A 27161-nucleotide genomic window follows, 5' to 3' on the forward strand; every position below is an offset into this window, starting at 1 on the left:
GGTTGGTTGCATTGGGAATTTGGGACCTTTATATATATATGTATATAGTTTTCGGTTTCTCTAATGTTTTCTCTAAAGTATATCCCCCTTTTTTTCCCCTCTTTGTTCGTTGCTCCCTCAACCCTGCGTGACCTTTTGCTGGAAGCTCGCTGCTCACTATCTCTACGCGACTCAGAAGCTTCTTGCTCGTTTGCTTGATCTCCTGCTCTGCTCACCCGTCTAAGGTAGCTCTCTCTCTCTCTCTCTCTCTCTCTCTCTCTCTTTTTACTGTAATGTTAAAATCCACTAACATATATAGCAAGCTAGAGAAGAAAACAAGAACAGAAACTAAAAAACAAAAAAACCACTTGGCTTTCAAGAAAATTTCTGTTAGGAGCGTACAAATCTAGTCTATACAACATTCTCAAAGGAAAATATAAGGAAAGGTTAAATAGGCCTGCAAGTAGAGGAGAAACGTGACAACAATACTGCTCAGGATTAGCTAAGAAAATAGTGAGAGGTATCTAATAATCTACTGCTGCTCATGTTGATCATTGGTCCCGTTTTCTTCATGAGAGGCAACCACCATGATCTCGTCAAAGTTGTCTGATTTCTTCAATGTTATTTCCATCTTTGGTTTTTGTACCATCCGCCCACGCATCTCATTGCCTATGTCAACGGTTGATGTGTATATCTTCTTCACAATAACTAGCCCATTGTTCTTCAATATTTCCACCACAGTCACAAGAGTAGAAATGGCCATTCCTAGTGCAGACAGCTCCACTTCCTCATATTGCTGCATAAACCTCTTTGCTAGGTTGACATAGAAGAACAGAGGTTTCTTCGTATTGGACACTTGGATTTTGTTCTTTCTGGCATATTATCGGCTGTGGCGTCTTTGTGATAATGTATATATGTTTGGTAATAGTAATTGATGGAAGCGTTTATTCTATTAATGATTATGGGGCTATTAAATAGCCAATTACAAGATATAAATAGACATATATATACAAGATACCAAAAGGTATTTGGGATATGGTTATTTCTGGATTCATGTGAGTTAGTGTTCACATTCATGTGAATTAGTGTTCACATTCTCCCTATTTTTTCTAGAATTATAAGCTATGGCTGTTTCTATTTGAAGTTACATTAATAAGTCCAATAGCTTTGCAGCAAAACTCAAGTTTGGGTTTAGGTACTGTTTTTGTGTGTTTGTTAATTGATGACGAGGATTGGTTGATCTTCTTTGTTTCTTCTATCCTTCTCCTTTTTTTATTATTTTATTTTGGAATGTTTAGAATTGTAAAAACAACATCCTTTCTTGCCAAAATGGTCATCACAGTCGATAAAAATTTGTTTGATTGCTCGATCTTCTAGTTTATTTCTGGTTGCATTGAGTACATATGAGGATATTGTACTGCCAAAGATCTTTAGGTGAGACAGATCTGGTTTGATACCTGACCATTTTTCGAATGGTGTTTGAGTGTTTTCATAGGCAATCGATTTTGTAAATAGGAAGCTGTTGCCATGGCTTCTTCCCAAAAGGTGTTTGGGAGGTTTGCGGCTTTTTGCATTGATCGAGCAGCACCCATGAGTGTGCGATTCTTTCTCTCTGCGTTTCCGTTTTGTTGAGGATGATGTGGTATGGTTGTCTGATGCAGGATTCATTGTGATTGTAGTATGTTAACGAATTCTTTCAAATTGGATTCTCCTCCATTATCACTTCGTGGTATTTTGTTTTTCTTATTTAGTTGGTTTTCAACAAGATTTTTGTAGACCAAGAAATGGAATAGGGCGTCAGATTTCTTTTTGAGGAAAGTGATGATGGTGTAGTGTGTGTAATCATCGATAAATGTGAGAAAGTAAAGAGCTCCGGTGAGGGAGGGAGTCGGCATTGGTCCACATAGATCAGTGTGAATAAGTTGAAGGGGATTTGTTGTGTATTGGGTTGAACAAGGATATGGATTGGAGGTCATTTTTCTGAAGAGGCAGCCTTCACAAAAGGTTAGATGGGTGAAAGGACCTATTATTCCATTGGCAAGGTTGTGTGTTCGGATCTTATGAAGGGCTTGAAGAGGTGGGTGACCTAACCTAAGATGCCTTTTGAGGGTGTTTGGAATTCCAGCGTCATGGATTTGGTGAGAGGCATTTGATATTTTGATGGGTGTGATGGGAATAGGGTGTAGGTTTTGTGTTTTGAAACAGGGAATTGTATACGATGTGCCATTGGCTTGTTGAGATTCGAAAAGACAGGAGGTACCTCTGAAGGTGAGTGTGTAGCCGCATTCGGTTGCTTGACTTACTGATAAGAGGTTCTTTGTAAGTCCCGGTACAAAGTAAACTTTATGAATATGTAGATGATTGTTGTTGGGCAGACTGAATGTGAGGGTACCATATCCTTGGGCTTGTCTGGTGCTGTTATCTCCAAGGTGGACGTCTAGGGGTGTGGTAAACTCTTTGTATTGTGTTAGGTATAGTTTGTTGAATGTCGTATGATGAGTGGTGCCGGTATCGAGGTACCATGAAAGGTCTAAACCTGTTGTTTTGGGCAAACTGGTATTGAATAAATACATTTCTTCACCTGATGATGGTGGATTTTGTTTAAGTAAACCTGTTGTGTTGGTTAAATTGGTATTGAATAAATACATTTCTTCACCTGATGATGGTGGATTTTGTTTAAGTAAACCTGTTGTGTTGGTTAAATTGGTATTGAATAAATACATTTCTTCACCTGATGATGGTGGATTTTGTTGAAGTTGTGCGATCCTAGCTTGAGATCGTTGGCCTACTTCATGTTGCTTTGGGCTACATTTTCTTTCCAAGTGTCTTTGTCTGTTGCAATAATTGCATGTCATTACTTTGGTGTTTTGATAATTAGATGTGTTTCTTTGCTTGGTTCTACAGTCTTTCTCCCAGTGGCCTGGTTGGTTGCAGTAATTGCAGCGAGGTGTTCTTTGGTTTTGGTGGTTGTAATTGATAGATTTGTTGAATCTATGTGGTTGTTGTTTGTGTTGGTTGGACATCGGGATGGTGGTCGCCATTGCAATTGGAATTGTTGATTGGTTGAGGTTGTTGTTGGTGATGGTTGTGAGCTTGGTGAAGGCATATTCTTGACGCATTTTGTTGATGAGGACAGCCAATGATTGAGTTTGATAGGATTGGGTTGTGATGAAAGGTCGCCAGGTCGATGGTAGTGCAACTAATAGCATGACTACATGTTGTTTATCTGTGAATCCAAGGCCTGTGGTTGTGCCTTGCTCTAGGAGTGAATGCCATAACTGTAAAAATGTTTCAAAATCATCACCTTCTTGCATGTGGAAGGTTGTGAGTTGGCGAAACAGGGCAATTGCATGAATTGTGTTGGTCTTTTCATATTGTTCACTTAAGACATTCCCACATTTCTTTGGTGGTTTCTTGGTTTGAAATGAGGTACATAAGTGAATCTGCTACATGGAATTGAATTTTGGATTGTGCTTTGAAATCCTTATCCCGCCATGCGTGAATTTCTGGATCATTTTTGTCAGGTTTGGCTTTGCTTCCATCTATGTATGCCCATAGATGTAGTCTGCGCAGGTACATTTTCATTCGTATTTGCCATGGGCGATAATTTGTGGCTCCGGTTAGTCTGTCAATTCGGATGGATCTGGATACTGTTGTGGAGGAGGGTATTGTATCAGCAACCATGTCTGGGTTTTCGACTGTGGCCATGATTGGTTTTCTTTTGTTTGTGAAATAAATTTTGAGTTTTGCTGCAAAGCTATTGGACTTATTAATCTAACTTCAAATAGAAACAGCCATAGCTTATAATTCTAGAAAAAATAGGGAGAATGTGAACACTAACTCACATGAATCCAGAAATAACCGTATCCCAAATACCTTTTGGTATCTTGTATATATATGTCTATTTATCTGGCTATTTAATAGCCCCATACTCATTAATAGAATGAACGCTTCCATCAATTACTATTACCAAACATACATACATTATCACAGTCTTGATTCTGGTCCATCCCTCCATTGCTCTGTTGCTGTTGCGCCATCGCCAACAGATAGAGAAATAAACAGAAAATCGTTTTAGGGTTTCTCTCTCTCTCTCTCTCTCTCTTGATGTGTTACAACTTACTACTACCCTCCACCTACCAAAAGTATCATCCATGTCGTCGTTTGAAAAATATGTTGATGTAGGAACATTATGTTGTGTTGGCTTGGGTTGTGTGGGGATGGGGGATTTAGGGTTTCTTAGAGAGTCAGAGATAGAGATGATCATGGTCTTCTATCTTTCTTGAGTGGCCAATAACATGAATTCTGGAACTAGAGACAATAGAATAGAATTCATTCTTTATCGTTCATAGGAGATGGGGTATTTAGGTTTATTGTGTTTGGGATGTAGTAAAGTCATAACATCCAAACTTTGGCTTCTAACGATTTTTAGCTAAAATGAGCTAATGATCCTGTTCCCAGCAATAATAATTTCTTGGTTTGAATGGAAATTCAGGAATGTTTTGTCATATTTATGCTATTTTGACATTCTGCATGTGGGAAGACTATTCTTTAAAAAGTATGTTTTGGTGATGATGCTACCCATGAAAGATTTAGTTAAGGACCGGAGGAATCCATTAAGCCATGGTAATTACACAATGTAGCACAATGTAATTCTTTCATTTATCTCACTATTGTCTTCATGATACAATGATCATTTGGGCTGTATTGCTTAGACAACTCTTGAAAGAATTTAAAAGTTGTTAAAGTATAAAGCCTATAACAAAGGATTAACCCACATTATTCTATATGAGACCCTGAATCTTATTACTCAGGGTGTGGATCCATCAATAAGGGCAGAAGTTTGGGAATTTCTTCTTGGCTGCTATGTAGTAGATAGCACACACTCAGAGTGTGTTGCAATTCGAAAGTCTCGCAAATGTCAATCTCTTAACCTTAGCTAATCTCTCATATTTTATACAAAGTCTACATGACCCTTGTTTGTGGAGTTGTGATAGTAACATGCTAATATGGACATATGACTAAGTTTTGGATGCTTGGAGTTGTATGTCATTACTCATATCTTAGAGATTATCCTTTTCGTGTCAAGGTATAATCAACAAAGTATGATCTTTTTGCCAAAGAGAATTATATTCATGTGAAATCTCAATGCTCAATAGGTCATAACTAATATGTATGGGTTTAATGATGCTAGTGATTGTTTTGAACTGATGGAACAATGCTTCTATCATCAAGGGGGGATGGAGGCTTTTGTCAATTGAACTCAAATGATCTCATGTGGGGTGGATACTTGGCTATATATTATCTAGGACAACTTAATGATTAGTGGACTCTCTATGCCCATATGTATATGGGGCGTCTTAAAGCCCATATGGTTGCATCATATATAAGGGTAGGGGAGCCTGGAGGAAGTGTGCTGAAGTTCAAGGGTAGCCAAAGTTACATATCCTTAAGTGAGTCGATCCATGGTGGCATGGTCATAGAGAAATGCCCATTTATGCTTGTAAATTTGCCCTCTAGATATAGACAAGAACCCTCCACTTCAACAACATGCATCTTCTTGATAGGTTGAAGAAATTTATTAAAATTCAAAGTTCAAATAGGAGGAGGAGAGGTCCAAGGTTCAAAACTCCAATAGTTCACCATTCATTCATTTTACGATTCACGAGCAAATCGGTGAAGGAGACGAGCGAAGCCCAAAACCCTAATTTCCTGCACACGACCAAACTGGTAAGTAACAGAAGAAAGGCACAGCGGGGGATACCTTCCTCCTCCCTCCTTCACCCCCATCTATCAGAACCTGTCCATTCTCTGTGTCTCCCTCAGTAAAATCTTCATGCATTGTTCCTTTTTATTTTTATTTTTTTTCTCTGCATCAATTTCATTGTTTGCCAAGCTTTGTCTTCGGAATTCTCACCGTTTTCTTGTCTTTGATTCCTTTCAAAGCAACGGAGAAATGGCGGAGCTTCTTTTCGAGGATATCTTCACTATCGTTAGAATGGACCCAGATGGAAAGAAGTTCGATCGAGGTATACTGCTTACTCTCTGCTCCATCTTTGCTTAATCATTGTGTCATCATTTCTTACCGTAGTTAGGATAAGCATGGGAGAACCATGCATTTATCATACCATAGAGTCTCCTTATACCTAATCAGACTTAATAAAACGCTTAATTATGATTCATCATTCGTAATCTTGAGTTAATCATGCTTCATGACTTCATGATAACTTGACATCGAAGAGCATGTCTACGAGTCGAAACCATTTGCCCCTATAAAACTACCACTTGCTCTTAGATTCTTTCCTCTCATGACTTATTTTTAGCCCCTTTTTTAAATGTTATATTAATTGACTTGCTTTTTAATGTAGTGTTAATTGACCTTTTTGTTTAATTATTAAGTTTCTAACTTTCTATCCTTTGTTGTGTTAATTACTTTTTTCTCCATTCTCATTGTCATTAGGTTATCCTTTTTAATTCCTTTTACAGACTAGTTCCCACTATCCTTAACCCTAAACCCTAACCCTAATCCTAAATCTTAACCCTAAACCTTGATCCCAAATATTCTCACTATCCTCAACCGATAACCCTAATACCCTTAAAATGTTAAAACCGTAAAATATTTCTCAACCATTTCTTCGTCTTCCTCTCCACTTGCATTTTGTTTAGGCTGATTGGAGTTCTAAGTTTAAAGCATTCTCTTTTATGTCTCAAGTTTTTAGATAAACTTCATATCGAAGGAACCTATTACTTAGGGTGGTTTAGTAACCCTTTCTATTGGTGATGTTGCACGCGTATTCAAGATTAATAATCATCTTAATCTTGATTAATCACTATTTCTCAAGTCTCCAGGATTGATATATGCTTCTTAGTCCAGAATGAGTAGTTAGCATATTCTTCATATTCGTGATACACACACAATACACATCAATTTATCTACATATATCCATTGCTTAGTTAGTGCTTGAATTTTCTTGTTCACTATACATTCTTATTCAAGTATGCTCCTTAATCATGCACAAATATTGGTACATTACTAATGCTTAATCATGGTTTTGTCAGTCTCCAGGATTGAGGCGAGGAGTGAGCAATTTGATATGCATATGCTTCTTGATGTGAACACGGATATCTATCCATTACAAGTAGATGACAAGTTCACGATGGGCTTGGCTAGCACTCTTAGCCTTGATGGCACTCCTGACGATGGTACTTTTGATCAAGTAAGTCACAATCACTATTCTTTTCAGAGTGTTTATATAAAAAATAAAGAGAGAAGTCCAACTAAATGACTATTAGGATGTTGCATTGTTAATATGATATAAAGACAACATAAAAAGTGTGTCTTACCTTGTAAATTTGAAGTCCAAAATCTCCACATTTGATGAAGGGAATAGCCATCATGTTCATAATCATGCTCATACAAAGAGAGCAGAGAAAGTGCTTTACAGTTAACGGGAAAAATCTCCTCTTTTGATCAAGGAATTAGCCATTATGCTCATAGTTAGCTATACGAAGAGAAGAAAGAATGTGCTTTTTATACTCTATTTATGAAGCGAGGCGGGTGTATGTAATATGGATATGCTAGTGAGTGATGACCAAGGTGTTTTTTAATATGATATAATGTGAATTTCAACATTTGAGATCCGAAGATTGTTATGTTAAACTGGATGTCCCCAAAAGTGGTAGAAACGCAAATTGGAAATTCAGATGAGGAAATTAAAATAATCAGACATTGATTGGCCTGGGGGTTATCTTGTAGAAAATTCTAGAATCTAATATAAATTACTGGGCTCATTCTCAGACAAACATATTTGTTTTTAACAACACTAAAACTTTAATGAGCTTTATCAGTCAAATTAAATATATGAGAGCCACTGTTACGAGGAATCTGCAATGGTTTGCTTTCGGCTTAACTTGTTCTGCCTAGTCCAAACCAAACTGGTTAAGCCTTAACCAGTTTGGGAGTTTTCAAACTTGAACCAAACCGTCTTCTAAACCAGTTAAGCATTAACATGTTTGGGAACCGGTTTAGCCAAAAACGGTTTGGTTCATCTTGAGCATCCCAAACCGGGCTCAAATTGGTTAAGGAAGCTCGAGCTGAGCTGAACTGCCGAACTGCCGAACTGCCAAACAGCCAAACCATTTAAAAACGGTTTAACGGCTCAGTTCAGGGTTGAGCCAAGCCAATGCCGACTCCATTGTCTCTCAATTTTAAAGTAAAAGGTGGCCATACAACCCTTCAAAGTTCTGACATCTCTACATTGTTGCAAATCTCCTTCATTATTTTGACATTTGTTGATTTGATGTTCATATGGTGAAATTGAGCATTTAAGATATAAACATTGGCATATATCATAAACACTACTAATGTGCTCTTAAATTTTGATTTAGACACAACCTGAATATGAAGGCATCCAAACATCTTGATGTTATCATTAATATTAAAAATGTGAAATATATTTAAGAGTGATTAATTAAGTTATAATCAGCATTCCACCAGTATCAGGAATCACATTGGCCAAGTATGTAGTTTAAAGAAACTTTTGTGTATATTTAAATTTAAGCAAAGATAGGCTAACTGTTGTAATTTCGTTATGAACGTATTGAGTATATTGATAATCCTTCACATCACCCTTTTTCTTTCCTGCTTTACAGAGTGGAAGGAAATCTCTTGCAGACAAGTATGAGTATGTTATGTATGGTAAACTTTACAAGTTTTCTGACCAAGAAAGCAGCGGTGCTGTGAAGATGTATGTAAATTTACTTTACTGAATCAATATGATTTGTGTGCATAATGTACCAAACAATGTGGGGATGCACAAATCCTATTTACTCTATGATTAGTATGCATAATGTATTGAATGACTCGGGAGTTTTTGTTTATTTTGATCTCCCAAGTAAACTATTGAAAGAGATAAAAAGAGGATGTGCTCAAAATTGCTCTTTCAAGAGGTTGACCTAGTGCGTTGAGAGAAAAATAAAGAAAAGCCCAAGGATATCACGAAGTTTTCCTTGCTAGTTGTTTAACATGATTTGTATGCATAATGTAGCATATGATTTGCCTTACGAAATTTCATGCACTAGCTGGTCATTTTCCTTTCTGCTACATTCTCTCTGCATATTGACTATAACTCACAGTTGATGTTTGTATTTTATTTAGTGAGGTTTATGTATCCTTTGGAGGTCTATTGATGTTGCTGAAGGGAGACCCGAGTAATATCGGAAATCTGATGATGGATCAGAGGCTGTATCTTCTTATGCGAAAAGTTGGTTAGCTCTTAAAGAAAAGGTTCAACCAGGCAGGATGTTGGAGAAACATTAATATATTAGCTTTTCTATGGCTATGTGTGAATATTACTACCAGAAAATTTACCATATACCACCAACTTTTGTATGGCTATCCAAGGCCTTAGGAAATTAATGCATTTTGGCGGAGAATTTCATTACCCAATCTCAGAGACTTTGTTCTCATTATGACAAACTACGAACTAATATTGGAAGCATTGTATATGCTCAAACTTATTGTTTAAAATGCAAGGTTGTACATGTTTACATGTGCATTGCGTGACTGTCATCTTAAACAAGGTTAATTTAGACAACATTCACATGAAAATACTAGAATTTGAATTACCACAATTCTATGTACTCATCGTTCATGTATGGCTCAAGTCCAGACACCATGTTGCTTATTGAGGTGTCACTCAGCCACTGTCATTCTTGAATATAATCTAAATAAAAATGACACACCAGGCTGTTAAATGTACAAATAGGTAGAACTTCACTGGAGAACATTTGTAGGATTTGTACACTTGAGACATCTGTAGAATCAAATGACAATTGAAATGATGGCTGGCAATGTAATGTGCCATTTGTATGTTTGAAGGGTATTGTTTTTATATTGAGCTTTGAAGGTTTTATGGAGGGGATGGTTTGTGAACCAAATGGAAAAATGCTTGGTTATTAGTCTATTTTTCTTGTTAGTCACCAAGGTTATTGCATTCTTTAGAAAAGAATAACGAATAACATAATTCAATGTACAAATAGGTAGAACTTCATTGGAGAAAATTTGTATGGTTTGTACACTTGAGATATCTAAAAACTGAAATGACATTGGAAATGATGGTTGGGTATGTAAGGGGCAAGTGTATGTTCGAAGGATATTGTTTTTATTTTGAGCTTTTGAAGGTCAAGCAAGGAGGGGATGGTTTTCTTAATCATTCCTCAAGTTATTGTTTGCATACTGTCGAAAAAGAGTAACTAAAATAGGCTAAAGCTTAATATGAAGATGAGAGATGGTCAAAAATGTTTCCTGAAATAATATGCAATGCTATAAGATACATTGTAAATATTGGCAGGCTTGATCATTAGGTTAATTATGACAAGGATCATGCATGCATTTTTTATTCTTTCAATTTCCTATACATTTTCTCCATATTAAACTTCGATTAATCACAATAAATATTTTTTATTTCTTTATTTCTTAGGAAGGTTGTTAAATGTATAAGCCTAGTGTGGTGGGTTAGCTATTTTTGATTGTTTGCCATTGTCAATGGTCTAGGTATTGGCAATTGTAATTAGATTCGCCCTCTTAATGGGATAAGTTAGTTTTTGCTTGTTTTATGGTTTCTCTACAAGGCATATGGTTTCCATTATCACAAAGTCCTTGCCATACTAACTCATAAGCAGTTACTAATAAATGCACACATGGTGAAAGTATATCAATTATTTGGCCAATGGAAACCTTAAACTCTTCAAAAATCTCATAAAGATCACTCAAGTCTCAATCTAGTTTTGGTGGAATTGGGAATCGACTAATAGTGACATGTACTAGCGACATATGTGTTTGAATATGAAGATAAATAATTATTCCTCACACAATGTTCAAATTTACATAGACAATGACGCAAATATTGGCATAATAATAGTTGTATCAAGCTGAACATGTCTAATCCTCAAATCAAATCACATGAAGGAACAATGAAGATGGTGAGAGTACGCAATCTTGACATTTTGTTTATGACCTATGTTTGAAAAGCTTTTGTGAGGGTTGAATTTTAATTGTAAAAACTAAGGTTGAATGTTTTTCTAGAAGTAATTCTTGTTTAAAAGGTAAGTTTCAATAAGCTAGGACTCTTTGCCTTTTGTCAAGTATTTACTTTTTTCTTCCAAAACTAAAAGAACGAAAACAAAATTTCAAAACTCTCTTCGATCACTATCTATCTCAACATAACTCATTAATACATTAGCAATGCATCACATCGTACCTTGCACGAAATGTTTTGTTGCATGCCACATTTGTTTGTCAGTTTCACTTGCCCCTAGAAATTACTATACCCATAGGAAAGAACTCCTCAGGAAGAAATAATGCATTGGATTGCATTACATTGCTTTATCAAAATGACTACAATTGAGCCTTCCAATTATACTTTAAAATCTACCTACAAATGACGTAACATTTGTATTCTTATGCCAAGCAACCATGTCAGGAATCTCAAATAAAGTTCAAAGTTGTTTCCACACCTTGATTGGAATCCATGAAGGTCCAATACTTTTTTTTTTTTGCTAGTATACTTACGTCCGAATTTAATGGAACGAACTTCACTATTGTGTCATCGTCCAATAGGGCCATGCATTCATATTTTCTGTAATTCCTCTTAATTCAAACTCTGGATTGGAGAGTCATACATTGTGAACAACAAGCCAATATTTACAATTTAGTGATTTCATAACAATATAGACTTGTCAAAACTCCTCATTTTTAAAGCCATAGAAAACACCCCAAGGTCGGGCCTAAAAGATGTATTGTAAAGGTTTACAATATAAGGACTTTGAACATGTCAAAAGATCCATGGGAATGCTAACATGTACCTCCATATTTTAACTAATGGAGAGAGAGAAATACAACAAAAGTAGTAGTGGACATTTTGTCATATTATATTGGAGGTGTCTTCTTATTGTCAATTTTCTAAATTCAAAATTTCCAAGACGTCCTCGTCTTGTTTTCTGGACATGACGAGCCCAAACGACATAACATTGGTAGGGGCAACAATAATATGTGATGGTGTTTTTTAGTATTCTTTTCCTTGCGTCCGAGCATTCCTTCTTTCATTCTTTCTCACATTGTCTTCCTTCATGTCCCAATTCTTCTTTGTTCGTCCTTTGTGGTCCTTATTAATTGGTCGTCGTCATTGCCGATTGTGTCTTTGTTTCTTTGTCATCCTTCATCTTTGTTTCTTCTAATTCTTCTGGATGCTTTATTTTGTCCCCATTAATCTATGTTCTTCGGCTCCTCATTTCCCGTCACCAATGTGGGGATCATAGCCTAGTTCCTATCCCGGTGAGTTCTCACTAGATCATCATCTCGAGTCTCCTCATTGTAGCCATTGTCGCCATCGGACTTGTTGGCACCTTTCCGCCATCAAGTAATATTCCATTGTCATGGTCATCGCCATCTCGTCACATGGTTGCCAAATCAAGTAGGGGGATGGGGCACGGGCCTCCACACCATGTGAAGAACCAACAAGAGAGAGAGAGATAGAGAATTAAAATGATGCAGCATTTTGATAGACCACCACACATTGTCATGCCTTTTAATACACACCTTAAACGATCTATGCATGTTTAATATTATTCATTCCCATTTTTACCAAAAACAAAGCATTGATAAGGGTTTCCAGATGTTCAACACCGACAATGGACTTGAACGTTTTACACTTGATAATGGTCTCGGACGTTGGACACCTCGATGCGACACACACACACACGCACACAACATCAAAACTATGTCGAGACACTAGACAAACTTCTCCATCCAATTTCAGTATGATTAGCGATATCATGTCTAGATTAGGGTACCATCCTATACTGCATAGAGATTACAATGACAATCCTAATAATAGCATGGCATCAAGATTATAGCGACAGTTCGTAGAGAAACAATGCCATGTTCGAGACCACGATGGTAGACCTATAGTTTCAGTGCATCAATGAGACTAAGGACATTCAGATCCAATTACACCATTGTTGTCGAGACAAATGACGTAGGATGCAATCCACGGTTTTCGAGACTAAGGACATAATTGATAGGATCCAACCCACGGGTTGTCGAGACAAATGACATTAGGATTTAATCCACAAGGTTGTTCGAGACCAATGAATGACATTAGGATCCGATCTCTACGTGGTGGGTTGTCGAGATTAATGACATTAGGAGGATCCAATCTACAGTTGCTCTTGAGACTTTAATGACATAGGATCCAACCCACAGTTGTCGAGATTAATGAGAAGAGGATCCAATTGATTTGTTTGGCTCTTCGGGGTTCTTGGCAATGGAGCTAACCTAATTGTCGAATCGAATGGGTGCATGTATGTAGATTGAACTTAATAAGTAGAGATGGATTCCTCCTGATCATTCAAGCTCAGAATTGAAATTTCAAAAAGGGGAAAAAAAAAACCTGAAAGCTTGAAGATGTGCTTACCCCACCAAAAATGTCTTGTTGTTATGATGTGTTGTATAAGTAAAAGGATTATATAAACAGTAACGAAGGAGTTGCTTTCCCACATAGTTGGATTTTGATCTTTCTTCTTTTAATTTTGTGTTACATCAGGCAGGTGCACAGTCTTGACAGAGGTAATGCCTAAATGAGAGAGAGAGACAGAGACAGAGACAGAGCGAGAAGATGAGCTCTGCCGGAATCGAACTCACGACCCCATCAAGGTTCATTAACTTCATTCATTCCAAACTTAACCATGGTTAACTAATTTTACTGACAAGGGGGATTCTCATTAACCATGGTTAACTTAAACCGGCTTTACCATTGATTCATAATTAATTAAACGATCGATATATTTATTACGATTATTATTATTATTATTTATTAATTATGTATGTGAGACACACAACAAACCATGGTTAATAATAAAAAAACGGCCGCTCTTAATTTAACCCATGGGTTAAGTTAAAAGCCGTTATTCCTTATTGTTAATCACCCCTGATTAACCATGGTTATTGTTAGAGCCACTCTTCGATCAACCATGGTTAAATAATTATTATCAATTTGGCCAGAATTATTGACCATGGCTAAAATATTATATCAATTGGCCATAAAATTAATATTTTTCACTCGGGGCTAAATAGTTATCAATAGGTCAGAATCATAAAGCATGGGGTTTTTTTTTTGATTAATCAAAGTATTGACATGAATTAATCAGTCGGTTTTTATTTTATTTTATTTTAATTAACCATGTTTAGCTAAGAGCTCCGCTATTTCTATCGATCTCGTCTGTTTTTCCTAAATGAGGGAACGAGTTTTCCTAATGGCGGGGGCCCGTCCGCATCATACATTGCCTCTGTCAAGACTAGGCACCTGTCTGCATGCTCAAATTAATTCGAAATATCAGGCCGGAGGAGGAGGAGAATGCAGGAGCAGCAGCAGCAGAAGAAGAAGAAGGAAGAAGAAGAAGAAGAATATGGCAGTGTTAATTGAAGAACTAAGGGTTTGCGGTGTTCTAGGGTAATTAAGGGGAGGATTAGTGCTAATCACGGAGGGATTAGGAGGCTAATGAGGAACGAGAGATGCAAATGGAGGAGTTTTAGGGGTGGGATTGGAGTTTGGGAGAGAGGAAGAGGGGGGGGGGGGGGGGGGGGGTTTAATTAAGGAAGTCCTGCAAATAAAATAAAATAGGCATTTCAAAGAAATAAATTAGTTTTCCTTTATTCGTTTTAAAAAGGAAGGAAAAAAAAGAAAAAAAAGAAAAAATTGGAAAAAATAATAATAAATAAAAATGGAAGGAACAAAAGAAGAAGAAGAAGAAGAAGTCCGCGCGTGAAACACGTGACGAAAAAGGCCACACCATTTAATGCTGTTCTCCGAATTTATTCCAAGCAAAAAAAAACAAAAAAAAAAGAAGAAAAAAGGAAAAAAAACAAAAGAAAAATATTTATACGAAAAGAAAGAAACAAAAAAAAAGAAAGAAATAAAGAAACGAGGAGCATACATATTATTATTATTATTATTATTTTAAGTAAACGAAAAAACAATTTGGGGAGCTGGAAATTTTTGTGTGTGCCACATGATGCCACGTGCGCACGTGACGGGGCCTCACGTGAGGGGGGGGCATGCCACGTCACCACCCAAACGTTGTCCTCGTTCCTAAGTTCATGCCCCCCCCCCCCCCCCCTCTCCCCCCTTTCAAAATAAAAAAGAGCTGCCCACAAGGCCCTTGCCTTGCCCACTCTTTTCACACACACACACACACACACACATTGTCCTGTGTCTCCATCTTCCATCTGTCACCATCAAAAGTATCTATGTGTGTGTGTGTGTGTGTGTGTCTCTCTCTCTCTCTCTCCATGAATTGCCTGGCCCTGCCCGATGTGTCCACATTGCATTTCGCTGAGGACCCCCCCCCTTTTCTCTGTTTTGTATCCACCTTTTGTACTTTGCTCGCCAAACTGCAGATGGTGCTATATGCTGCCGAGTCGCCGTCGATTCATTACCCCCCCACTAACGACATTTATATCGCCTCTCACGCGAAAGTGCACCTCTCAAGCTCCCCTGCCCTTTAAAAGCTCGTCCCTCGGCCTAAAAACACACAAAGGTGCGCCTCGTCTATCTGGTGTAAGGCGAGCCCTCGTTTGTCCAATGTCCTTACACGCCGCTTGAATTCTCGAATGTTCACACAACAATGTCATACAATCACCTTTGACGAATGCACACTCCAAGCTGTTGTATTCGCTCATCGTACTCAACACGTCGGTGGAGTTGTTTGAACCGATGGGCTAACCAAACACAAAAAAATCATAGAATGTAACAAAAGTCTACGTCAGCATATACTATCATTATATTACTTTTCTATTACATCCCCTCCCACCCTCCCCCAAGTTAATGTGTAGTGTCTTCTTGTAACTTTATATTATTCCATGCATGAAAGGAAAACATGATTGCTTAACAAATAAATGTTTTTGTACGAATTGGGGTCACAATCATCCTTTGATATCCTTCCTTCCATTGATGACCAACATGGCCAACTCTCCTTAAACAACGTGGTCATTGGCCAAACATATTCAAGCTCATGACATATTGGAGAAATGGTTCAATTTAGTTGCTCTAACTTGATAGAGAGATATTGCAAGGGATTTAGTTCAAGAAAACAAAACGTATCATCTCATCCAACATGCTTTAAATAGTGGTTATACCTCTAAGGATTGCTTTATTTTAAAAGTTATGAATATACAAATCACGGACTATTGACTTGACATAAGCTTAATCCACGTGCTCGATGAAACGTGAAACAACCATTCTCTACATTTGACACAACTCATGGCGAGTAGAGTGCTTTTGTTTAAACGGCCTAATAAATGAAACATGCACTCTTTACACCTCCTTTTGGCAACCTTTTTGTATTTAAAAACGGCCTATACTTTTTAAAGTGCCTATAAATCATTACACAAATGGGATTTTACGGCTGTCAAGAGATGCACATAAAGAGAACTATACCCCTTTCTTTTTATTAGTGTGCAATTGTCATATGATCATGAAACCAACTATCTTTGACTACTCTCCAGAACAAACTATAGCTATTTCTAATGCAAAATGTGCCTCGACAAGATAACATATATGATAACGAAACCAACATATTTGATCACAAACCAAGAATGAACTATAATAACTATTCTATTACAAAGTGTGCCTTTCTAACATTGTATGATTGAGAAAACTAACCATCTTTGATTGCAAATAAAATAAACGACAATTATGTCCACTACATAGTGCGCCTTTGTAGGATATCATATGATCAAGAAACCAACCATCTTTGATTACAAGCTAGAAACAATTACCTCCTTTGATTTTTTTTAGCTCACTTTTTTGCATGTGCTCTCATGATTTGAATTGCAATTGTTCTCTCTTGACTCTCTCAAGTTTCTCAAATTTTCTCTACATGTCACATCCAAAAAATAACGTCTTCGTAACAATGGCGGTTGTAGTCTTACAAAAACCGCTTCAAGCATTGATATACATTGCAATGTACTCTAAACACGTTTCTTTGTACTTGTAATGGCTATTGCCAACCCATCAATTACTAACAATGTGTGGATCAATCACCTAGGATGATCTAGGTCATTAGCCCATTAATACCTAGGATGATATTTTTCTCAAAAGAAGCATTTTCAAAACTATAAAGTTTACTTCTATTTTTTTTTTTTCTGAACAACATATCCATCCATTAGTTTTAAAAAGGCATATCAGCTACAAAATCAAAATAAATGGAAAGGAATTGACAATCCTTCACAAGCCCGTCTTGTGTAAGACAATGGGTAACCATGGATCCTTCGTTTTATGAATTTGATTGAGCACTTCCTCAAATTTCCCATTCTCAGCATATCCTACACTCAATGCATTCCAAGATACCTGTTCTTGGACCCGAAAACTTGTTAAATACTACAAGTGCCTCGGCAAGTGATCCATATTTCGCATACATATCTACTAATGTATTACCAATGAAATAATCTCTTTCAACAACTTTTTGTACAAAGTCCTTTTGAATTTCATTGCTTGCTAATGTAGCTCTAATGCTACCACATGCTTTCAAGTAGCAAACAAGTATGAAACAAGTCTTTGCATATGCTCAAAGAGTGAGAGTACTGTCTCACTATATCCATGTTCCACATATCCCTAATACCACAGTAAGCAAGTCCTTGAGATTCCCACACATTGTTTGGGTCAAAGAAGAATTAATTGTTGTCTTCAAAAAGATTGTATAATTCAAGAAGAATGCCAAAATACATGGACCCAACACAACAAGTTGAAACCCTGTTTCAGACACTTGGGGAAAATTATGGTTCTCTTTAAATCTCCATTTAAAATTGTCTGTATTACACCACATAAGAGTAGTTGATCCATGCAATTATAATGCTCAATACTTGGTTGAATTAGATCCTTCATCAAATTACTACATGATTGCAAGTTGACAAAGTACTAGTAAATGCGACATCAACTAGATTTAGTCCCTATTGTTCCATCTCTTTCAGGCAATGCTTGCTACTGTGTGCATACTATGTAGAGCGACGTCCATGAAACCACCTCATGAAATGGTAGTATATTGAACATTCAGTGAGACTCTTCCAACTTTCCACATGTTGCATACATGTTAATGAGCAAATTGCCTATGAAAACATCTGAATCAAATCCATTTCCTATAACTTGATCATTGTAGAAACAAATAGCGTGCGGAAGCAATAGAAAACAGAAAACAGAAAACAGGTTTAATGGAGAGCTTAATAGTACGTGGGAGAGACAAAGAGAGAGAGCACACAAAAACTCAATTAAAAAATACTACTAAGTCTGTACATACAACGTGCTCAACAACACTATTTATAGAAGTCCTCATGGGACTCATAGAAGTACAACATACTTCAATGCTCACACGAGCGTCTGACACTAACTACGAGACAACAACTACCTAGTAATCTAAGCTATTACTCGGCTTCTGGTTACTGCTGGATATGGCTAACCGGCTCCCCAGCTCACCGGCTCATCCTTCCGGATGCCGATCCGACTAAGGCTTATTCAGCCGATCTGGATCCGGTTGAGCTTGCTGCTCAACACTCCCCCTCAAGCTCAAGTTGAGGTCGGGTCGAACTGTCAGTCTCCATGGCAGCCGGTCCTTCCACCCGGCTCCTTCTGGCGTCACTCCGCCTTGCTCGCGCTCCTCGTCCGGTCCGGTCCCGTTTGCCACGACCCTTTTGTTTCTGTGCATCTCGACCTCCTCGGTCAACTTGTCTGCTCAATAGGCCCAAATCAGCTCCCTCGCTGCTGTGACTTCGGCGCTTGTCGACCCGCCGATTCCTTCGTGTTGGCATCGACTTTTGCTGCCATCTCGTCCTCTTGGCCTTGAATTGATCCGGTTCTTCTGAATCCGTTTGTTGAACCGAATCAACTATCTCCGATTCGTTCCAGCTCTTGTCCGAATCGGTTGCTCCCGATTCGTCTTCCGGTTCCAGGCCCTTCACCACATTAGACCATGTCCGGGTCTTGGCCTTCTTCTTCCGATTGGCTCTGTCCTTCTTGACTCTACCGCCGTTGCCGCTTGTTCCGACTTGTTCGGATGTGTCAACTTCCTTTGTTGACTTGGCTCCTTTCTTCTTCTTGTCTCCCCATTTGTCAGTTCTTCCCTCACTAGCGCAATCGGCAGTTTCTTTGCCTTTGCCCGTTCTGGTGTATTTGCCCGTTCTCCCCCTCAACTGTAGCATGTCGAGGTGCTGAACACCAAGCATTTCGGTGAAGTGCTGCAATTTGTCCAATCCGAGCGGTTTGGTGAAGATGTCGGCAACTTGCTGATCCGTATGAAGATACCGAAGTTCGACTTCACCGCTCAAGACATGCTCACGCACGAAGTGGTAGTGCACTTCTATGTGCATTGTGCGAGCATGGAATACAGGGTTCTTGGCGAGCTTCATACTGCTTATGTTGTCGTAGTAGATCAGGATCGGGGTCGGAACCTCAATCCGCAGGTCTTGTAGCAGTCGCCGAAGCCAAATGGCTTCATAGGTGGCAATGGTAGCGCCCCGTTATTCAGCCTTAGTGCTCGAGAGGGCCACTGTTGGATGCTTTTTGCTGCTCCACGCATCATCCGCGCTACCAAGGGAAAACATATATCCGGAGGTGGATCGGCGATCTGATGCATCGTCGGCCCAGTCGACATCTGTGTAACCGACTAGCTCTTTGGTTATACCTCGCCGGTATAACAATCCCCGGTCCTTCGTGCTGCTCACATATCGCAGTATTCGATGTGCGCACAGAAGGTGCTCTACGGTCGGCTTCTACATATATTGGCTGATCATGCCGACCGGATAGCTGATGTCGGGTCGGGTGATTGTCAAATATATGAGGCTTCCGATGATTTGTTGGAACTGCTTCTCATCGTAGGCCGCTCTAGAGTCGGGATGGTGCTTCAGGTTTCGGTCCAAGGGTGTGGAGATCGGTCGGCATTCCGTCATGCCGAACTTGTACAACATATTCAACACATAGTGTCTCTGTGAGAGCAATATGCCGTCGGGGGTTCAGATCACCTCGATCCCGAGGAAATAGTGAAGGTCCCCCAGGTCCTTCATCTCAAATGTGTCCGAAAGCTGGGACTTGACTCGGCTGATTTCATCGAGTCTAGGTCCGGTGATGACTAGATCATCAACATACAACAGGATGCAAACTGGACCGTTCGGACCTTGCCGGATGAACAACGAAGAGTCGGATTTGGAGGCCGCAAACCCCATCTTACGCAACCGGTGCGTGATCTTCGTATTCCAAGCTCGGGGGGCTTGCTTCAGGCCATAAAGTGACTTCTTCAGCCGGCATACCGCCGACTTGTTTATCTCCGATTGAAAACCAGGGGGTTGGATCATGTAGACCCGCTCTTCAAGATCGCCTTGAAGAAAGGCATTCTTCACATCCATTTGATGAAGATGCCACCCCCTTGTTGCAGCAACTGCCAGTACTACACGAACCGTCGTCATCTTTTCCACCGGAGCGAAGGTCTCATCGTAGTTGATTCCGTGAGTCTACGCGTATCCCTTCGCCATTAACCGGGCCTTGTACCGGTTAACTGAACCATCGGCATTGTACTTTACCTTGTACACCCACTTGCATCTGATCGGTTTACATTGTCGGGGAGGGTCAACTAGGTCCCATGTGTCATTGGCATCAAGTGCCCACGTTTCTTCTTCCATAGTGGCATGCCAATGTGCGTCCTTTGCCGCTTCTGCGTGGCTTTCCGGCTCACGCACCTCCGCCACCTTGGTCATGTACGCATAGTGATGCGCCATGTACTCATTTTATCTGTACCTCTTCACGGGTTCCTTCTGGCGCGAAGACCGGCGTAACTCATCGTTACCCGGTTTTGGGCCCTTCTTGGCCGGTTCGGTCTTCGTTCCCGAAGATCCGCCATGATCTTGCTTTCCGGAGTCGGAACCGCTCCGATCCAACTCGTCATTGCCGGTTTCGTATCTCGACATCTTCTTCTTCCCCTTCTCTTTGCGCGTGAACCGTCTCCTCGGTTCCTTGCGCGGGGAGTGCACGGCAAAGTCTCCACTACTCTCCAGTTCATCATCCGACTAGTTTGGCAGACCCGGTCGCTCGTTTGGCTTGCTCAACCGAAACGAGTCTGGACTCTCTTCTTGAGTCTCAGACCCTTCGTCTTCTAACTAGACCGGTTCAGGCTCACTAGCCTCATCCTCCGGTATCGGGTCGGGGTCGGAAGTCAGTAAGGCATACCATGATGCCGTTTCATCAAACTCTACATCCTAGCTAACTCGGACTTGCTTCGTCCGAGGGTTATAACACTTGTACCCCTTTTGCTCATGCGAGTAGTCGACTAGGATGCATTTCTCTGACTTTGCATCCAACTTCCTGCACTTCACATCCGGCACATGTACATATGCAATGCTACCGAATATCCGAAGGTGTCGCAAATTCGGCTTGAGCCCGAAATATAGCTCGTGCGCGGACACCTTGTCACCGATCCGGTTTTGGATGTAGACGACCATCTGGACTGCCTCCACCCAGTAGAAATGGGGCATGCTCTTCTCTTCCAGCATTGCCCTTGCCGCGTCGACAATTGACCGATTTTTCCTTTCGGCCACACCGTTTTGCTCCGGCGTATATCTGCAACTGAATTCGCGCCGAATTCCCATTTGTTGTAGATACCCGTTGAATTGACCAGAAAAGTACTCTTTTCCGCCATCTGACCATAGGCACTTGATCTTCCTCTCAGTTTCCCGTTCAACAAGGCTTTGCAGGTTTCGGAAACACTTGAAGACTTCGTTCTTCCGCTCAATTAGGTAGATCCATGTGTGCCGGCTGTAGTCGTCGATGAAGGAGACGAAATATCGAATCCCGCCAAGACTAACGCTTTGTGCCGGTCCCCATACATCCGAATGGATTAGGTCGAGCTTGTTACAATTCCGGTTTTGTTCGGTGGGGAATGGAAGCCCGTGTTGCTTCTCGAGTTGGTAGGCTTCACATACATGGGCCTTCCGGCCACTAAACTTCGGCAAACCGAAAACAACTTGTTTCGTTTGCAAGTCTTGAAGCCGCCGGTAATTGACGTGGCCGATCTGCTTGTGCCAGAGATCAATATCCGATTCAATCTTCTGTCCTTTGGCGAACAGCGCGATGCCGACATCATTGGTGTTGCGGATGAACATCCTCCCGTCTTTGTGCCCTTGCGCAATGAATTGGCCCTCCTCCTCGATGAAGCAACCGAGGTGCGTAAACTGCACCTACATTCCCTGGTCGACAATCTGTCCAACCAACACCAGGTTCTTTGTGATGGTCGGAACGTGTAATATGTTCATCAGCTTCCCCCTCTGTCTGACGTGGCTCAAAGGGACTTCTCCGATGTGCACGATTGGGTGTGGAGTGTCGTCTCCGGTTTCGACGACTCCTGGTTTCGGTTTCTCCAAGAAAGAGAACCACTCTTTATGGCTCGTCATGTGGTTTGACGCACCGAAATCAACGTACCACACTTCCTCCGATTTGGAAGTGGTCTTCTTCATTGAGTTAGCCTTGTGTTTCATCACCAAGGCTGGCCCTTGACCGGCTTTTCCGGTTTTGGATCCTCCCGATCCTTCTGCGTAGTGTGAGTATTGCCGGTTCTCTCTGCCAGATCCGGATTTGTCCGAATCGGCGTGTTTCTTCTAGCACTCGCTTACTCTGTGGCCCTTTTTACCACAGTACCAACATTCTGTGGCGGATTTGTCTTGCCGGCGTCCGGCGCCGCCTTGACTCCCCCTGGTTGTGGAGGTCCCGGAACTGCTGTCGGCACGATCTCTGTGCCGTCGGTCTTGCCCTTGCCAGATGCCTCCATTGCGTGCCGACCTGCCTCGTCCACCACACCCATGGGGCCGATCTGCCTCTGTGTACAACATCCGGTTGTCGGTGGGTGCACTTGTTGACGCACCGGCATGGTTCTCCTCTACAAGGAGCATCGACTATTAGTCGAAAAATGACGACGTATTCTCCCTCGTACATACTGTTGTCCAGAAAGCTTGGAACTTAGACGCTAGGCCCCCAAGACAGACCTGTACCATCTTGTCTTCCTCTACTGTGACGTTGATAGAGGCAAGCGAGTCACATATATCTTTGATTCGGGCCGTGTAATCAGCCACCGACATGTCCTTCTGTCGGACATTGCTCAACTCCTGTCGGAGTTGCAGCTTCCGGGCTGTAGTGCTTGCGGTGAACACCTTCTTCAGGTTTCCCCAAGCCTCTTTCGGCGTCTTGGCATCTCGGATGTGGCTCAACAGCTGGTCTCCGACACTAGACGCAAAGCAGTACATCACTCTGCTTGCCGATTGTTCCCACACTGGGAAGTCCTTGTGTGTCGCATCAGGTGATGTGTCCTTAGCTCCATCGACATAGCTCCAGTAACCATGCCCAAGTAGGTATTGGTGCACCTTGTATGACCGAGATGCGTAGTTGGATCTATCGAGTTTCTCCACTGGGAGCGAGCTAGCCATTCCTCTATCCATTTGTTTTCTTTTTTCTGTTCTTCACAAAGGTTAGGTTTTCTTCTTGCGAAAGCGAATGTCAGCTATAGAGGTTCTCAACCCTCGCGCTCTGATACCATGTAGAAACAAATAGCATGCAGAAGCAATAGAAAACAAAAAACAGAAAATAGGTTTAATGGAGAGCTTAATAGTATGCGGGAGAGACAAAGAGAGAGAGCACACAAAAACTCAATTAAAAAATACTACTAAGTCTGTACATACAACGTGCTCAACAACACTATTTATACAAGTCCTCATGGGACTGACAGAAGTACAACGTACTTCAATGCTCACACGAGCGTCTGACACTAACTACGAGACAATAACTACCTAGTAATCTAAGCTATTACTCGACTTCCAGTTACTGCTGGATCTGGCTAACCTGCTCCCCAGCTCACCAACTCTTTTGCTCACGGGCTCATCCTTCCGGATGTCGATCCGGCTCAGGCTTATTCAGCTGATCCAGATTCGGTTGAGCTTGCCGCTCAACAATCATGTATCAGACTTTCCTATTTCACGACTCCCATCAATCCATAGGTTTTTAGCATGCAAAGATCTGTGACTTTGTCAGCTTTAACCCCTTCAGCTTTCATTTTTCAAAGATTTCAAAGCTGAAAAATCTTTATTATTCCGCACCTGCCTAGAAATCATTGTGTTGTAAGTCAGCACATCTCGATTATGTTGCTTAGAAAAAACTGTGATTGCTTCTTCCATGTTTCTAAATCTAACATACATGCGCATATGCATACATTCATGGTTGTGTAATTTTCTTTTCCTCCAAAATTCCCATTCCTCACTTCTATCATCTTTTAGTACCTTTATATTTATTTACTTTCCTTTAAGCTCAAGAAGCTGACCTAAAACATTTAACTAGTCAAAAGAAAGCCTCCAAACCATCTTGTTTCAGGCATTCGAGGATCTCATGGTTCTCTCTAAATCTTCATTTAAAATTGCACATACTGCCAATATGGGTCCATAGATCCTACCCTTACACCACGTAAGACCAAAATTGTTGATCCCACTTGTTTTACCAAAATGAAAGATGAGTGAAAAATTTGGGAATACACCCTCCATTTGCATTTGGTTCAACATATATTGAAGCTCTTCAACATAACCCTACTCAGCATATTCACAAATTAATGTGCAAGATACTACATTTCTAGCTGGTAGTCCTGCTCAACGTACCGTGAGATAAATGTTGTCCACTCAGGAAATAAACCATCTAACTAAAACTGTGTAAAACAATGTAACACTTTGATATTGGCCCAAACTTGGCACATCCTGAAAGTAGTGTGTTCCACAACACTATGTAACTGATCTTGATTTGGCTATGAATCAAAAATATGTTGTGCATCAAAGCATCCATCTTCTTGCACAAGCATTCGAGGATAGAATTGTACAGCATCCTCGTTCTTACCATGCTCAATATAGCCCAATAACATGGCAGCCCATTGTACCTGAATACATCCTAATACAACACATTTTGACATGTTGAGATACAAGCTCAACATTGGGTGTGTAAAAAAGTGCGTAGACTAGGTGCGTAAACCGGGTGCACAACAAGATGCCGTAGCGGTGCGTAAACTGGGAGGCCGTTGGATAGATATTCTGTAGAGGAATATATTTCGGGAGTTAGTGTGGAGGCTCATTGATGAGCATTGAAGTACATGTCAGTACTTCTGTCAGTCCCTATGGACTTGTATAATGCTCTTTGAGCACATCCTATGTACAAAGTTTTAGAGTATTGTTTTGGAATTGAGTTTTCTGTGTTCTTCTCTCTTTGTCTCTCCTGCGTACGATGTGTTGATTAATCTTTCCATTAAACCTTCCTCATCTTCGTTGTCTTTTGTTTGTTGTTACTCGGTTGTGTCTGTTAAGCTTCCGCATGTTATCGAGGAATTACGCATGCATGTGCGAAACAAAGGTGGGACCACAAAGGCCTCGGACCAAGGAGCACAAGAAGAGAAAGAAGCAAAACAACACATGATTATCAACAAGAAAAGTACCAACGATTAATTAGGGAAACAAAGTAATTACAATCGGCTCAGCCGGGTTTGAGCTATGAGCTAAGCGAACAACGCACACACCCACACACCAAGATACCACAAGGAGCCTTTGACGGGAGCACGCGAGTAGAGGCGTCCGTGCCAACAAAAATGAAGCAGAGAGCAGAGAGTGGGTGCTCGGTTCCCAGTCTAACAACACTTCCTTCTCCCTAAACGTGCGATCCCCCAACTTAGTCCTCTCTCCCTCCCTTTATAGACCAAGGAGAGAGAGGGTTGTTTCATCAAGTAGTTAATCTCTGCCATTTCAGACAGAGATTCGCCTAGATTTATTCATGTGTTTAATTCGTCCTATTAAAGTTTCCTACATCACGCTGACCTAGCCTAGTCCTAGGTTATTTACAAGCATAGTTTATAATCTGCGTGCATTCGTGCATGTTGCGGTTCCCACGCCTATGGTCTCCGTTTCTTCTTGTAGCCGGTTTTCCCCACGACATCCACCCCCACCAAACCGCATGTCCACCGGTATGTGCCGATATATATATATATATATATATATATGGGGAAGAACCGGCCATTTATCACTCGTCGTCCTCCGATCAGTCAACCTTCCCGCTTGTGTCCGCTCTTTCTGGGCCGTCATTCTCGTCTTCGCAACCCGGGTCCGGCTCTGTTAGGATCTCGGTCCCTCCAGATGGGATGATGAAGGCCCAGTGAGAACCGCTCATAGGATGAAGGCACATATATGTAAATATGTTCCAGAGAGCCCATTGGGGCTATATTTGTAAATAACCCGAAAGTCATATTAATATAAATATGACCTAGGGCAAACTCAATGTAGTTTTTTTATATAGAGTTATTAGTGTAACTTCTGTACATGATGCAAGTGTGAGAGTGAGAGCGATACAGAGTGTGTGTCTCTACTGTAATCGCCGCCAGGTGAAGGTTGAGAGCACAAGGTCGTTGCCTTTGTGCTCCCATGTTGTATTCTCTATACATAGTGATAGTTCGGGGTCTGTGGGCTCCCGTGGTTTTTTTCCCGTTTAGGGTTTCCACGTTAACATATTGTGTATCCTCTTTCATATTGTCTGGGTATATGTGCATTTACCCTCATTGCCCATTTCTTCTGTGGTTGTGATTTTAACGAAGTGATTGAAGTCTCGGTTGTGGCTGAGCATTATTCCTCGTATTCGTTACAAACTGGTATCAGAACCAAATGACACAAAAAAAATGGAAGATTCGTTGGGAGGCATGTTCAAGCTCACTGGCTCCAACTACTCAGTGTGGAAGTCGAAGATGAGGGACATGCTCGTGGTTAAAGATCTTTGGTTGCCGGTTCAATTCGGGGACAAAAGACCGGACAAGATCGATGCCACGATATGGGAGGTGATGCACATGAAGACAACGACGTACATACAGTGCTTCATCGACATGAGCATGTACAACAACTTCAATGAAGAGAGCAAGGCTCATGAGCTCTGGGAGAAGATCGTCATTATGTTTCAGAACAAAAATGCTGTGAATCGGGTTTCGGTATTCCGGAAGCTAGTGCGGCTTCGGTACCAAGATGGCTCCAGTATGGCGGAGCACATGAATGCATTCCAGGGGTTGATTCACCAGGAAACATCATTGGAAGT

General features: G+C 40.6%; 1 protein-coding gene, 1 long non-coding RNA gene and 1 pseudogene across 3 annotated transcripts; 2 read left to right on the top strand and 1 right to left on the bottom strand.

Moving 5' to 3' along the window:
- Window positions 1-205: 205 nt before the first annotated feature.
- On the top strand, window positions 206-9621 carry LOC147852194 (DNA-directed RNA polymerases II, IV and V subunit 8B-like). Of its 2 annotated transcripts, none has more exons than XM_087334313.1 (5): window positions 206-224; window positions 5926-6008; window positions 7039-7196; window positions 8632-8726; window positions 9137-9621. In XM_087334313.1, the coding sequence occupies exons 2-5, from the start codon at window positions 5936-5938 to the stop codon at window positions 9249-9251; spliced, it is 441 nt and encodes a 146-aa protein (XP_087190439.1). In that variant the 5' UTR covers window positions 206-224; window positions 5926-5935; the 3' UTR covers window positions 9252-9621. The 2 variants fall into 2 exon arrangements, with proteins under 2 accessions (XP_087190439.1, XP_087190438.1); XM_087334312.1 differs by lacking the exon at window positions 206-224 and adding an exon at window positions 5646-5709.
- Window positions 512-1571, bottom strand: LOC147852195 (uncharacterized protein At2g34160 pseudogene; annotated as a pseudogene).
- On the top strand, window positions 2683-3726 carry LOC147852196 (uncharacterized). The gene is made up of 2 exons (XR_015531454.1): window positions 2683-3408; window positions 3504-3726. It is a non-coding gene; the product is annotated as an uncharacterized LOC147852196 (long non-coding RNA).
- Window positions 9622-27161: the final 17540 nt, after the last annotated feature.

The sequence above is a fragment of the Azolla caroliniana genome, unplaced genomic scaffold, assembly GCF_043228905.1.
Source record: "Azolla caroliniana isolate FFs.n. ecotype wild unplaced genomic scaffold, voAzoCaro1.0.p SCAF_18, whole genome shotgun sequence".
Lineage (NCBI taxonomy): Eukaryota > Viridiplantae > Streptophyta > Polypodiopsida > Salviniales > Salviniaceae > Azolla > Azolla caroliniana.